Source organism: Mustela lutreola, chromosome 10 (genome assembly GCF_030435805.1).
Source record: "Mustela lutreola isolate mMusLut2 chromosome 10, mMusLut2.pri, whole genome shotgun sequence".
Lineage (NCBI taxonomy): Eukaryota > Metazoa > Chordata > Mammalia > Carnivora > Mustelidae > Mustela > Mustela lutreola.
Window position 1 is genome coordinate 33,528,407 of NC_081299.1, and position 14,353 is coordinate 33,542,759.

The 14,353-nt window shown below is 54.8% G+C and overlaps 2 protein-coding genes and 1 long non-coding RNA gene across 5 annotated transcripts; 2 read left to right on the plus strand and 1 right to left on the minus strand.

Annotated features, from left to right (window-relative positions):
* Positions 1–5,055, plus strand: CDC20 (cell division cycle 20). Of its 2 annotated transcripts, XM_059135944.1 has the most exons (11): positions 1–403; positions 508–737; positions 854–1,002; positions 1,080–1,176; positions 1,314–1,442; positions 1,543–1,739; positions 1,854–1,948; positions 2,094–2,322; positions 2,482–2,607; positions 3,564–3,681; positions 4,798–5,055. In XM_059135944.1, the coding sequence occupies exons 2-11, from the start codon at positions 557–559 to the stop codon at positions 4,974–4,976; spliced, it is 1,500 nt and encodes a 499-aa protein (XP_058991927.1). In that variant the 5' UTR covers positions 1–403; positions 508–556; the 3' UTR covers positions 4,977–5,055. The 2 variants fall into 2 exon arrangements, with proteins under 2 accessions (XP_058991927.1, XP_058991928.1); XM_059135945.1 differs by lacking the exon at positions 1–403 and having other exon boundaries at positions 489–737.
* Positions 5,056–5,196: 141 nt separating this feature from the next.
* Positions 5,197–9,956, minus strand: ELOVL1 (ELOVL fatty acid elongase 1). 2 transcript variants are annotated; one of them, XM_059135946.1, is made up of 8 exons: positions 9,804–9,956; positions 7,258–7,317; positions 6,896–7,086; positions 6,690–6,770; positions 6,494–6,550; positions 6,304–6,409; positions 6,080–6,216; positions 5,197–5,918 (listed from the first exon to the last, which is right to left on the minus strand). In XM_059135946.1, exons 2-8 carry the CDS (start codon positions 7,301–7,303, stop codon positions 5,697–5,699), a joined length of 840 nt encoding a protein of 279 aa, XP_058991929.1. In that variant the 5' UTR covers positions 7,304–7,317; positions 9,804–9,956; the 3' UTR covers positions 5,197–5,696. The 2 variants fall into 2 exon arrangements, with proteins under 2 accessions (XP_058991929.1, XP_058991930.1); XM_059135947.1 differs by lacking the exon at positions 9,804–9,956 and adding an exon at positions 7,855–8,014.
* Positions 9,957–10,028: 72 nt separating this feature from the next.
* Positions 10,029–14,353, plus strand: LOC131809191 (uncharacterized). The gene is made up of 3 exons (XR_009345085.1): positions 10,029–10,681; positions 13,294–13,519; positions 14,088–14,353. It is a non-coding gene; the product is annotated as an uncharacterized LOC131809191 (long non-coding RNA).

Consider the following 14,353-nt stretch of genomic DNA (forward strand, 5'->3'; position numbering starts at 1 on the left):
CTCCTGGCGCACATCACATGCAGTTTTCTGCGTGAAGGGCTGATGAGGGGAAGCTGAGAAATGAATGGAAGAGGCTGGGGAATGCGGCGGCAGCGCAGGTCCCACCCCCGGGCGCGCCCCGCTCCTCTCCGCCCCGCCCCTCTCGCTTTCGTACACCGGTTCCCCGGGGGACGGGCCCTCACCCGCTCACTCTTCAAATCACGCTCCTTGGCTGGATTCTCGTGAGATCTATGACTTCACCGGAAGACCCGCCTCCTATGCCGTAAAAGGCCAATGGGCGAAAACGACGGTTGCGACGGTTGGGTTTTGAAGGAGCCAATGAGTGCTCGGAGCGGAGAGTTTAAGAAGCGTAAATCGGCTCTGCGGAAGCCGGTCCGGGATTGGAATCTGCTGCGGGCTGAAGGTGAGAGGCGGCCAGGGGGCCTGGGTCGGGTGGGGCTGCGGCGGGGATGCCCCTGAACGAGTGGCCAGCCGTCCCAGATCGAGCACGGTCACCTTTTATTCCAGGACTCGGCGGGCACCCACTCCAAGGACCCCTCCCCTTGCAGACGCTCCCATGGCGCAGTTCGTGTTCGAGAGCGACCTGCACTCGCTGCTGCAGCTGGACGCACCTATCCCCAATGCACCCCCCGCGCGCTGGCAGCGCAAAGCTAAGGAAGCCGCGGGGCCGGTCCCCTCACCCATGCGGGCGGCCAACCGATCCCACAGCGCGGGCAGGACCCCAGGCCGAACTCCCGGTCAGTGGGGTGCGGCGGGACATCGGGGAGGGAGAGGGGACGGCTGAGAAGCGGGCTTCGTGCCTCCTCCCGCAGAAGCCTGGTCAGACTCTCTGGCTTCCTTCCTTCAACCCCAGGCAAATCCAGCTCCAAGACTCAGACCACTCCCAGCAAACCTGGCGGTGACCGCTACATCCCCCATCGTAGTGCTTCCCAGATGGAGGTGGCCAGTTTCCTCCTGAGCAAGGAAAACCAGCCTGAAGATAGCCAGACGCCCACCAAGAAGGTATGTGACCCAGAAGGGCTATAGGCAAAAGACCCGCCTGTGTAGGGATCATGCCTCACCCTCACCCTTTGTGCCAGGAACATCAGAAAGCCTGGGCTTTGAACCTGAACGGTTTTGATGTGGAGGAAGCCAAGATCCTTCGGCTCAGTGGAAAACCACAAAATGCCCCAGAGGGTAAGACCCCAAGTTCTAGAATTGAGGAGTGATGCCTGTCTGCCATTCCCACCTGAGACTGAGGAGAGGGGAGGTGCTTGTCTGGGCAGGGGGAGGAATCAGTTGTCCCACTGTGTGGACCCACTCGGTTGCCACAGGTTACCAGAACAGACTGAAAGTGCTTTACAGCCAGAAGGCCACGCCTGGCTCCAGCCGGAAGACCTGCCGTTACATTCCTTCCCTGCCAGACCGAATCCTGGACGCCCCTGAAATCCGGAATGACTACTGTAAGTGCAGCCTTCTCTTTGCCCATCGGATGGAGGAAGAGGGCCTGGGGACCAGGCAAACAAGGAAGCTCATGCTCTACCCTTTCCCTGCTCTGGCAAGACCTGAACCTTGTGGACTGGAGCTCTGGAAATGTACTGGCTGTGGCATTGGACAACAGCGTGTACTTGTGGAGTGCTAGCTCCGGGGACATCTTGCAGCTGCTGCAAATGGAGCAGCCTGGAGACTATATATCTTCTGTGGCCTGGATCAAAGAGGGCAACTACCTGGCAGTGGGCACCAGCAGTGCCGAGGTGCAGGTGAGCCTTGTCCTCTGTGCTGCAGTTCTGCGGCGCCCAGACCCAGGGGGCTTGTCGGGGAGTTGGGTGTTCGTGTCAGGTCACCATCTGGTCCTAGCAGCCTTGTCTCTCTAGCTATGGGATGTGCAGCAGCAGAAGCGGCTTCGAAACATGACTAGTCATTCCGCCCGTGTGAGCTCCCTGTGTTGGAACAGCTACATCGTATCCAGGTTTGTGGCTGTCGCTAGTCTGTTGCAAAATCCGTCTGTGATTTTTGCCAGCTCTCCCCAGAGGTACATCTCTGAACTGAAGCAACTCGGTGCTGCTGGCACTGTTTGGCATTACCGCTGAACCTCATTCCCCTCCCCTCTGCAGTGGCTCACGTTCTGGCCAGATCCACCACCATGATGTTCGGGTGGCAGAACACCATGTGGCCACCCTGAGTGGCCACAGCCAGGAGGTGTGTGGGCTGCGCTGGGCCCCAGATGGACGACATTTGGCCAGCGGCGGCAACGATAACTTGGTCAATGTGTGGCCTAGTGCTCCTGGAGAGGGTGGCTGGGTTCCCCTGCAGACATTCACCCAGCATCAGGGGGCTGTCAAGGTGAGAGTGGGGCTGGGTTGGGGGCTCTGCAGACCCTCCCCCAGAACCTGGAGACCATTAAGGGGAGATGGGATGGTAGGATTGGACGGGATTACCCTGTGACCCCTGTAGCTCCTTGTCTAGTTCTATGGCAGCTGACCCCATCTTTATCCTATCTAGGCTGTAGCTTGGTGTCCCTGGCAGTCCAATGTCCTGGCAACCGGAGGGGGCACCAGTGACCGACACATTCGCATCTGGAATGTCTGCTCTGGGGCTTGTCTGAGTGCTGTGGATGCTCAATCCCAGGTAGTCTTTTACCTGTTACGTTCCAGCCTCTCCCTCTCAGAAATATTCTTACTCTGTCTTGGTTAACTGTCCCCTTGGGCAACTGTCCCCTTCAGTGGCTTTACCAACTCTATACACTATACCAAAACTCTAACTCCGCTCTCGTTCAAGAGGTCCAAACCATACTAATGTCCATTACTTAACCCCATCCTCCTGTCCTGTAGGTGGCAACATGCTACTATGTCCTAAATTGAATTTGTCACTTCTTGTCTCCCTGAAATGTATTCCTCTTTCTCTTACATTGTTTGAGAGTGATAGAACTTATTCAGAAATCTGCACAACTTCCTAAAATCTTTAGGATTTTCCTCTTCACCCAGTCCCCAAAACACATCATTTTTCCTTCAGTATTATTCACGTGACCCCCTCTCCCCTCATGAAGGCCTTCCATGTGGAAGGCCTTCCGAGTGGAGGCCCATTTTACTGGTCTCTCAGCATTCTTTACTTATCCCCTCCAATCTCTCCTCTGCACTGGGTCTGGGAGGTCTGTTCCTGTCCTAAAACCCTTCAGTAGCTCCCTATCACCTACAGCCCTTAATCCACATTAGGTAGAATGACATTGGAGGCCCTTGCTGGTGAGTCTCCTTGCATCTGCTCCAGCTTTCTCTCCTTCCACCTTCATCTCCCCTGTGCAGCCTTCATTCTATTCTAAACTTGGGCTATGGAGCCAGAGTTCAAATTCTGGCGCTGTCACCTACTAAACTTGCATGTGGTCTTAGGCAACTTGCTGAACTTTCTTCTGCTTGATTCCTTATCTCTTAAAATGGATAATAATTCTAACTCTCAAAGTTTTTATAAGAACTGTGGTGATTCAAGTCTGAGTCTGGCACCTGGCAGGGTGCCTAACATTCAAATGGACTTAGTTCTCATTTGAGTAGTGCTGGCTCTATGTTGTGCCCACATCCCAACCCCCTCCACAGGTGTGCTCTATCCTCTGGTCTCCCCACTACAAGGAGCTTATCTCAGGCCATGGCTTTGCCCAGAACCAGTTGGTTATTTGGAAGTACCCAACCATGGCCAAGGTTGCTGAACTTAAAGGTAGGTGCTTACCAGGTATTTACCCCAAAGATACAAAGGTAGCGATCTGAAGGGATACCCGCACCCCAGTGTTCATAGCAGCAATGTTCACAATAGCCAAACTCTGGAAAGTGCCCAGATGTCCATCAACAGATGATTGGATAAAAAAGATGTGGTATACATAATACAATGGAATACTATGCAGCCATCAAAAAAGAAACCTTGCCATTGCAGTGACGTGGATGGAACTAGAGGTATCATGCTAAGCAAAATAAGTCAAAGATAATTATATGATCTTGTGGAATTTAAAAAACAAAACAAGATCATAGCGGAAGAGAGGAAAAATAAATAAAACAAGACAAAAGCAAAGAGGGAGACAAACCATGAGAGACTCATTCTTAATCATAGGAAACAAACTAAGGGTTGCTGGAGGGGAGGGAGGTGGGGGGATAGGGCAACTAGGTGACGGGTATTAAGGAGGGTATGTGATGTAATGAGCACTGGGTGTTATACACATCTGATGCATCACTAAATTCTACCTCTGAAACTGGGGAGGGGGGGGAACCCATGAGGGGAATAGGTTTGGAGTGAATGGTGGGGAAAACTGAAGGAAAACCCATGAGGGGAACAGGTTTGGAGTGAATGGTGGGGAGTTTCCTTTTGAACATGTTAAATTTGAGTTGCCTCTGAGATATTAAGTTGAGGTGTCAATCAAGCAGTCTTATATAAGACTGATGAGTCACTGACCTCTACCTCTGAAACTAATAATAGATTATATATTAATTTAAATTTTAAAAAATGGCTCAACATAAAAAAAAATAAAGGTAGGTGCTAAGTGACCAAAGCCAGACACAGAAGGCCACACACTGTATATGACTGTTTACATGAAGTGTCCAAAAGAGGCAAATGCAAAGAAATAAAACAGACTGATGGTTGCCAGGGGCAGCGGGGGAGAAGGTGACGAGGAGAGACTTTATGGGGTGATGAAAATGCTCTGGAATTACTGTTGTTCACAACATTTGTCGTTCGCAACAATTCACAACTTTGTGAATATACTAAAAACCAATGAACTGTATACTTTCAAAGGATGCACTCTATGGTGTGTGAGCTCTCACCATCTCCCTCCTCACGCCTCAGGTCACACGGCCCGGGTCCTGAGTCTGACCATGAGCCCAGACGGGGCCACTGTGGCCTCGGCAGCAGCAGATGAGACACTGCGGCTGTGGCGCTGCTTTGAGCTGGACCCTGCACGGCGGCGGGAGCGGGAGAAGGCCAGCGCAGCCAAGAGCAGTCTCATCCACCAGGGCATCCGTTGAGGACCAACTCATCACCTCAGTTGTTTTGGGGTTTGTTTTGTTTTTTTTTATTTTTCTAATAAAGTCACGTCTCCCTCTCTTCTCTTTGCATCCCCTCTGTCCCAGCAGCCTTCCCAGAGGCTCCTCTCCACCATGGTCCTCCGAGAGCCAGAACCATCCCTCCTGTTGGCAGACAGGGCTGGCACACCTCTTCCATTCCCACATGTACACACACAGCCTCGATGGTTTCCTCTGTCACTTTTAATGAAGACCTAAGCGAGTGAGCACAATCCCCCCAGCCACCCTGACCTTTGGCCAAGAAGCTTCTGCTTCAGTGTGGGGGAGAGAAGGAGGGATCATGGGTGCACAGTGACAGATTATTGCTGACCTCTTCAGTGTGAGGAAAAAGGCCACAAGACCCTGGTGGGGGCCAGTCCTGAGTGCTCCTCTCCCAAGTTTAAGGCAGGGAGGGGGAAATGTGTCCAGCCCTTTTGGCCCCCCAGCTCTGGAGTAGCAGAGGGCAATGAGGCCATGTCCTTGGTGCCGGCCGGGAGAAGTGGGTGAGGAACGGAAGCCATGGTCCCTGTGTACCAGCTGTGGTGAGGGGAGGGCCTGTCCCCTGCTCTGTCCTGACCACGTAAGCCCTGGTCACAGGTCACTGGTATAGGTGGGGAGAAGTCAGATGCTGCCCAAGGTGCAGTCCTGAGGCACTTAGGTGGGCACCTAGCTAGGCCACACTTCTCAGTTGGCCTTGACTTTGGTGGTACCTGGAGCTCCATTCTGCTGAAGCACACGGGGCAGCCGCTTGCCTTTGGTGTAGGAGTGATACCAGAAATTGGAGAAGAGCACGAAGAAGATGGTGCCGTACATCCAGATGAGGTGGATGATGATGGGGTACTGGTAGTTGCAGCTGGGCATGAAGTAGTACTGGGAGATGTGCAGTGAGACCAGGACGAACTGGATCTGGAACGGAGATGGGCAAGGGTGAGAGGGAACAGCAAGAGGTGGTGTAGACCGACTGGATGTTGAACGCAGAGGCATGCGGTCAGAGGTGAGGCCAGCTGGATAAAGGGAGGATCCAGGCCAGGGAGGTGGGAGGTATGGCTACGGGCCAGGCCCCTCACCAGCTGGATGGCTGTCATATGCTTTTTCCACCACAGGTAAGGCTGAGCCACAGGGCCGAGGGCAGACAACCCGTAGTACAGGTACATGATGACATGCACAGAGGAGTTGATCATGGCGTGGAAAGAGCCCATTCCTCCTGTCGGTACAATGAATAGGGTCAGGAGAGTTGAGCTGCTGGTCCTTAATGCCTATCCCTCTTCCCCCAGTGGCCTTTACCACTCACCCGGGGCAACTTGTACCCCCCACCACCAGCTCCAGGGAAGCACTGAGTGGTGGAAGACATGTAGGAAGGTCACCTGTCCATCTTTTTTCCGGAGAATGAAGATCACCTGAGAAGAGTGGGGATATGGGTTTCCGAGCCAGAGCCTCTCCTTTCTCCCCCCAGGGTCCCCGTATCTCTTATAACCACTCACCGTGTCCATCAGCTCGATGAACTTGGAGAAGAGGAAGAGCCAGGCCACTCGAACCATCTGCAAGAAGTCAGGCAGACTTAGGACACCCATGCTATTCCAGAAACTTCCCTGAACTGACCCATGAGACAAGGGCATGGCCAAACTGCTATCCCCAGAGTGCTTCTATGCTAGCTCCCCACCCTTGACCCCCACTTACCCTTAGTGCCTCCGGGCTATTGGAATAGTCCACAGGATCGCACCGCCATGTGTAGGTACTCAACCAGCCAGACATCAAGAACTAGGGAGGGGAGTGGATTAGGCCACCAGAGATCCATCCACCCAGCCCAACCCCTCCTGCTATCTAGCTGAAGAAACGGATCTGAGCCTGGCAGGAATTAAAACCTAGGCACCCCAGAGGCCTACCTCATAGACAATGTAGAGGGAGAGAGCCACCAGTGAGAAGTTATAGACAATCATGAAGCCCCGGAGCTGGAAGGGCTTCCGATTGGCCATGATGCGAGGCCCAAGTGAAAGAACGAAGTACACGTAGGTCAGGAGGATAGAGGTCATCAGCAGGGGGGACCCCATCAGAGGGTAGCCCTGGATCCGAGGATCTGTGGATAAGGGTCAAGGAGTCACAAAGAGTCACAGGGTCCAAAGGGTCCCCACCAGGTGTACAGGCATGGGGTCAGGTCACAGAGAGTCAAGGGGTTCGTAGGGAGTCTCCAGCAGGAGACAGCCCTAGGTTCAGGGATCCTGAAGCAGGAGGGAGGACAGCGTCTTACCTGCATTCTTCATTATCTCCTGGTACAAGTTCACAACCGCCTCCATCCTGGCTAAGGATTCTGGGGAGGTATGGGGGGTGTGGGTCAGGGCCGACTGTGCCCCCATCCCACCCCTGACCCACACACAGCTCACAGACCAGGTGGGACAGCTCCCGACACCTCTTTGCAGAAAGGACAGAAGAGTGAGAGGAAGGAGCTGCGAGGCGCTGGGGGTAGGAGACACACCGCTTTCACACCGCTTCCCGCACACCCTGCCTGCCTGCTGGGAAGGGCTGTACTGCCCTCCTCTCCGCACCTCAGTCGCCTCCCTCACTCCCTGCTCCACCGCTGAGATTCTTACCACCGGGCCTCACCTTCCCTCTTCCTCCACAGGAGGACTCTCCATTTCTGGTCTCTTTCTGGAGAATCTTACCTCTCCACTCCAGAATGACCGCCTCTCCTTCCCTGCCAGTCTCCCCCTCTCCAGCCTCGAGAGGGTCCTCCCCCCCTCCCCAGGGATCCTCCCGTTCAACCGCTCCTCAGGATGCTCCTCTCCCGAGGGGGGATTCCCCCCATCCCTGCCCCTTCCTCCTCTCCCCTGCCCTCCCGAGCTCTCACCCCAGCGACTCTCTCCGCTCCCCGCTGCCCTCTTCTCTGGCACTCCCCTTCAGCCCTTCCTCTCCGGAGCCCGGCTCTTTGAGACTCCTGCCCTGGCGGCTCCACCTGTCTAACTAGCTCTGGGAGCGCCCCGCCCTCCACCCGCCCCCGCTGCACTAGGCATGGGGTGGAGGGTGGGTCCAGGCCACAGGTCAGGGCCTGGAGGAGCAGGACCCACCAGGATTGAGAAAGCCAAGAGTAAAGCATGGGACTCACCATCCACCCACCCTGGATGGCCAGATGAGCGAAGGATCTAGCTTTGTTTTGAGCCAGAAACCTCACAGGGCTCCAGCCAATCCCTAGCCGTGGCCCCAAGAGGACTGCTGAAAACCTACACCCAGCATCCTCTCCTAAACTAGCCATAAATTCTCAGTCTGTCCTGCTTCAGAATGGGTACGAGCACCCTTCTCTCCCTGGGAGGGGCAGAGAGGCCAGTGGCATGTGAGGAGGTGGGGGAGTGGGGGAGGTCTCAGGAATCTTCCCCTCCCTTAGGGAGGGTCCTAATGAGTTAGGCCCTCTCCCCCTCAGAATCTGAAGGAATGTCGGGGGAGGGCACCCTGGGACACAAAAGCCTCGGGCCAGACCCAGGAGAGCCTGGGATGCCAAGGCTGTCCCAGAGGGGCAAGGCATTCCCCAGCCAGTGAGGGAAGCAGATGCCCACCAGGTTCCCTCTTTCCAGAGAAAAAGCCATGCACAGGCACTAAGCGAAGAATGGCCACCTTCTGACACCTCCAGCGAGGCCATCCACGTGCCCCTCACACACTGAACTGGGCACACATCCCACAGGAGCTCCTGCAGCCACAATGGGGACCCACAACTGCCCCCAACATGGTCAGGCCCCAAGTCCTCCCTCTCACGCAGCTCTCCCCAGCACCAACGACAGGCTGACCCAGGGCTGACACGCCTATGTACACGCAGGGCCCACACACCTCCTACTGGCATTAGCCGCCCACCTCTGACACACCACCCAAACAGCCTCCACGGACTTTGACATGCAGAGCTTCTGATACTCAGACCCACTCCTAACTCCATTCATACTCGCAACACACCCAAAACACTCACCCCGCCACCTTCTCTGGTCCTGCTAGTATTACCATGTGCAAATACTCACGCTCGCACCCCCGGGGCCCACACGCAGCTTTACTCACAGGTACGTTGAGTCACAGATAAATGTGGTCACAGACATAAACTCAGACACCCCACTTAGAGATGAATAAACATAAAATCCCCCTCACCACACTCAGACACACCGGCCTTCGGTCATGCACACAGATCACTTTCACGGACCACAATGACCATTCATTCATTCACAGGCAGACCTCGCTGGCTGCCTCTTCTGTGGCGCGGCCCACCTGACGGAGGCCTGCGCTCACACACACAGTTCCTCCCTGACCCAGGGGAGCCTGCCAGCTGGTTATCTCTCCCGCTCTCTCTCCACCACCACCTCGAGTTCACCCCCTCACAAACACTCATGCGCCCTGGAGGTCAGGAGTGGCTCCAGGCTCTGGAAAGGACCTCTCCCCTGGCTTGAGGAGCGCTGGGTGTGTCCCTGGTAGGGGAACTCAGGCGGGTGCTTCCTTCCTTTAAGATGGATGGAAGGGAAAGGGAGACAGGCAAAGGAGGGGGAGGGGAAGGGAGGAGAGAAGAACTGGGAGCCAAGGAGAGGGAGGGGAAGAGGCGGAGAGGGACTAGAGCAGGAGGTGGTGGAAGATGGCCTAGGTTTAAACAAATGGGGGCCGGGATCGGAGGGAGGGTACCGGCCAGGCCCGGCCCCAGAGAGCTAGGACCTCCCACCCACGGTCCCCGGGAACAGCCTCGCCCACAGGCTGGGCAGGGCAGGGCAGGGCAGGGCTAAGCGGGCAGGGTGCCCGGGCACGTGGACAGCCCGCCCGTGGAAGGTCCAGACTCACCAGTGGGGGGCCAGGCGGGCAGCAGTGAAGGGCTCGGAGAGAGCAGGGCCAGAGAGAAGTCCCCAGGGCCAGCCTGCCTGCCACTTCCTCATCTGCTGGGCCGACTTTCTGTCACCAGAGGGGGACGGGGCGGGCCGGGCGGGGGGCGCCTGCTGATTGGCCCCGACTCCGCTCGGCCCGAGGGGCGGGCGCAGGGGCGGGCCGCCAGATTCCGGGGCAGGAAGCAAGCCCAGCCCGGGCTCCCCACGCCTTCCTCTGCTTCGCGCTGCCCGCCTCCAGCGGCTCTCCCTGGGCCGACCCCGGCCCACCAGAATTGCACCTGGCTGCTTCCTGACACTCGGTCTCATTCTGGGACCTCCGGTGACGGTCCACCAACGCGACCGACACATCTTCAGCTTGTGGCAGGCCCACCCTGGGGACCCGGAGGAAAGTTCCAGCCTTTTCCTACTGTGCTTTCTCCCCAGGGGTTGGTGGGAGGGTTGGGCGGGAGGTAGCACGTGTGTGCGAGGGTCTGACCTGGAGTGGCAGGGAGGTCTCAGCCGGAGGGAGCAGCTGGGCAAGGAAGCCTTCTCCACTGGCCCATAAACTTGGCTGAGCCCTAGCATTAGGAACTAAGAGGACTTTGCAGTGGGAGAATACAAGTGGCCCGGGGCAGGAACAGTGAATCATTGGCTAAACTGGCCTTGAAGGTACTGAAAGGAAATAAAGGGAAGGGAGGCCAACTGTGGCCGAATGTAGTAGGGCTTGAAGGCCAACCCGGCCAGTTTGGTTTTATTCTGGAAGCAGAGAAGACAGAAACAGTGAAGATTTGTGAGGAGCCTGCCATCAGGCTTGCACGATCAAATACTGATTGAATGCCTACCATGGGCAAGACTGTGGTAAGTGCTAGGGACACACGGGTGAAGGGGGCAGGTGCTGCTGTCGCAGCACAGGGTTTAGGGCTGGCTGAGTCACGTCACTCTGATGGCAGGGGCCGTGGGCTGATTGAGGCCGACCAGGTGAGAGCTAACAGGCTGACCTAAGCTTTGGAAACTGATGGGATGGGCGTGGCAGACACTGGAGATGTCTCTGAGACAGGGGGATTGACTCTGTGCGGAGCTGTCCATCTGGCTTCTTGCATTCCCCGTCTAGCTCCACAGTGTACACACCCACTCCACTCAACAGGGTAAGGACTAAGTTGGAACAGAATGAACTCTGCAGCTCCAGCAGCTCCCAAATGGTTCTTGGCATCAAGTGGCTGGATGCCTTCTTGTCAGATCAGTGTAAATGTGGACAGAAGGAGAATTCAGAAGAGAGGGTGGTCTGGGAGAAACAATATGCTGGTAAATGGTGGGATGTAACTATGCAGGAGTTCAGTCTTCAAGGTAAGAGGTCAGAGCCACACTAGAGCCATGATCCAGCCCGAGAGCAGCTACCCTTGAAAGGAAACTGCGGGAGAATTCAAAAGGCTCAAATTTCTTCGAGTTAGAACACTAAGGCTTCCCTGAGCTGGCCCCTGGCCTCCCATTCTACCTGTGTTATTCTCCTGTGCTACATTTTACCTGTTCCCCAAGGATGTCCACATCTTGCACACACTCCCACCCTTCCAAGCCTTAGTCCCTTGGCTCGATACAGGGTACACACAGCTCCCCACCCCAGCTCTGGTGATCCTACAAGAATGCAATTATCTGCCACCTCCCCCTCTCTAAGTTCCTCTCAGCCAGAGGCATGTGTTAGTTGTCTCCATATCTCTTGTACCTGGCCCACTGGCTGGCTCATCTGATGCTTCGTGATGTTTGTGGAGTGAATATGAGAATAAATGAGACTGTGAGAAAGCCCAGAGAGGTCATGGGACCCAGAGTCAGGCGGGGAGGAAGCTGAGAATTCAGGCTTTCTGATTCCCTGGGGGTCGCAGTCTCCCTTGAGTCAATAAATATTTGTTGAAAGCCTAATGTGTCCCAGGTATAATCTGGTGGCTTTGGGGTCAGCCCTGACTCCACAGGCCTGAGTTTAAGTATTCCAGCGTGTACCTGCGTGTCCTTCTGCAAGTTGCCAAACCTTTATAAGATGGGAACAGCAGAGCCTCCCTCATCATCGGGCAGAGTGAAGGAGCCGACCCCCGTGCGATGCTCAACATTTCAGACAGGACAGGAACCAACCAATATGTCAAGAACATACCACTACCGACAACCAGTAGGTCAGTCTTGCGTGTGGACTCATGAGGACTGGTTCGGCAGATACTTCCTAAGCGCCTGCTGTGTGCACACACTGCTCTTAGATCTCTACTGAGCAGTTCTGGATTCAGTATCCAGCTAGAGACAAATGAGAGACGAACCAAGCAGACGACCAGAGAGGATGTACAGTGCCAGAGGTCAAGTGTAGTCAAGGCAGGGAACTTCAGCTACCCATTTATTGGGCCCCAGTGGTCAGTGAGCACAGCAAGCCCCCAGCCCACGTTGACCACATGAATGAACAGGCACCAAGACTCACTTCGCTCAGTTTCTGTCCCAGTCCTGGGAGAACTCATCTCTGATAGAGATCACTTGGCCCCATGTCCTACCAAATGGCATCTCTATAGCCCTGGGTTTTCCTGCAAAGCACTCACTATCTAGAGGAGGAAACAGATATCGAGGAGACCACTAGTAGTTAGCATGTGGTGAGTGTTCCCACAGAGATAAACACAGAGGCTTATGGAAGTACCGAGGAGGAGGGTCCCCCTGCCCCAGGGTGGGAGTGAATTCTTGAAGGCTTCACAAAAGGACACCACAATGAACGCTGAAGGGCACTTTCTAGAAAGCAGCGAAATGCATTCCAGGCAGAAGGAAGGATGTGTGTGAAGGCACAGAAGCAAGAGATGTGGCAGGCTGGGGGAACTCTAGGGAGTTTGGTGTGGCTCCAGCTCAGAGGGCAGAGAGGTCAGAGTAGGAAACATGGGCAGGAACCAGTTGCTACAGAGCCCTGAAGGCCACGGTGGGAAGTGTGCATTTTGTTCTGTTTATGGTTTTCAGCCCTGGCTGCACACGATCACCTAGGCAGCTTTTAAAATATCAGCGTCTGGCTCTTGCCTTCAGACTGATTCTAAAGGCTGTTTTTAACGGGAAGAGGCCCAATCATGTTTATGTGCAGTGTAGAAGGAGACCATGGGAGCCAGCATGCACATGGAGGGATTAGCCTTTGGCTAAGGAGAGCACCTCACAGACTGACATGTATGGAAAAGAAGAGTCAGTTTGTCAGGGGACTGGGGGAGAAGGAGGTCGTTTGGGGCCTGCAGAGAAGCTGGGTGGAAGGGGCAGGCTGATAAAATGGGGAAACCGACGGGGTCCAGGAACTCACAGGCTTGGTAAGGATGAAAGCCAGGTGCTGGGGAGGGGGGGTGCAGGGGAAGTCTTTGCCAACCCAATGACTAAAATTCCCCCTCCTTCATGGAAGCTTCCTAACTAACTGGAAGTGAGGTGACTCCCCTTAGGGGTCCCACCCTGTGTCACTCACTGCTCACTCACTGCTCTCTCAGGGGCCCTTCTCCATCCTCATTCCCCAGAAGATAAGCCACTGATGTACCTTGAGCAAGGGTTCAGTCTGAAAACCACCATCCATATGAACGCAAACAACTCCATTCCCGTGATTATCTGAGGCTTTATACGTTTCAGCAGAAAAATTAAAAGGAACTGGGATCAAAGAAGCAGGAATGGCAATGAGGAATAATGAGGAAAAAGGCATGCCTGTGTGTCTATGAGAAGGTAGGTGACGCGTGAAGGGGACACAGCATGGGAGCCGCAGGGAGTCAGCTAAAAGGGATAGGAACTGAGGGTCTAGGCTAACGGCCCCCAGGAGCAGCAGAGAGAGATGGAAGTAGTCTCCTGGGGGCTGCATCAGGCTCCTCCCTTCCCCAACTTTCTACACAGTTGCCATGCAGAGGAGTTGGGGGCTGACTCTGTGAGGACAGGGGAGTGAAGAGAGGGTGAAGGGGATGTCAGTTAATCATTCTGCATATCCCTGGGTCTTGGCCAGCTAGCTAGTGTCCTCTGCCTAAGGCTGAGCCCTCTGCTGAAGGAACCGCAGCTGGAAAGACATCCAGCTAGCAGAAGGGAGAGACCGCGTGCGAACACTCATCACGTCTGGCCGTGGGTAACATGCAGTGTTCACTGAATGGAACTAAAGAAACTTGGGTGGGGGGAAGAGGGTTGTGACAGATCTGGAAGATGCGTTGAGAAGAGCCAAAGGGGAAAGAGAAAGCGTAGCTTATTATTCAATACTTTGTCTGGCAAGAGTGGGGCCCTAAGAGCTCCTTTCCCTATGTTCTTACAGTCCAGTCCTATAACTACTATTACTGCACTTCATGGATGAAGAACTGAATGAGAAAGGGTGATGGATTTTTCTCAAGGTCACATGGCAAGCAAGGCAGAAGCAATGCAGGTGTTCCAGGCTGAGGAAAAACTGGCAAAAAGGGACGGAAGGAGGAAAGCACAGCACACGTGATTCTGCTACACGTGACTCTGCTTGGCCAAACCATCCGCTGAATAAGAGACCTTTATATGTAAGAAGGTGAAAAAGTTGGTTGGTCCCAAATTATT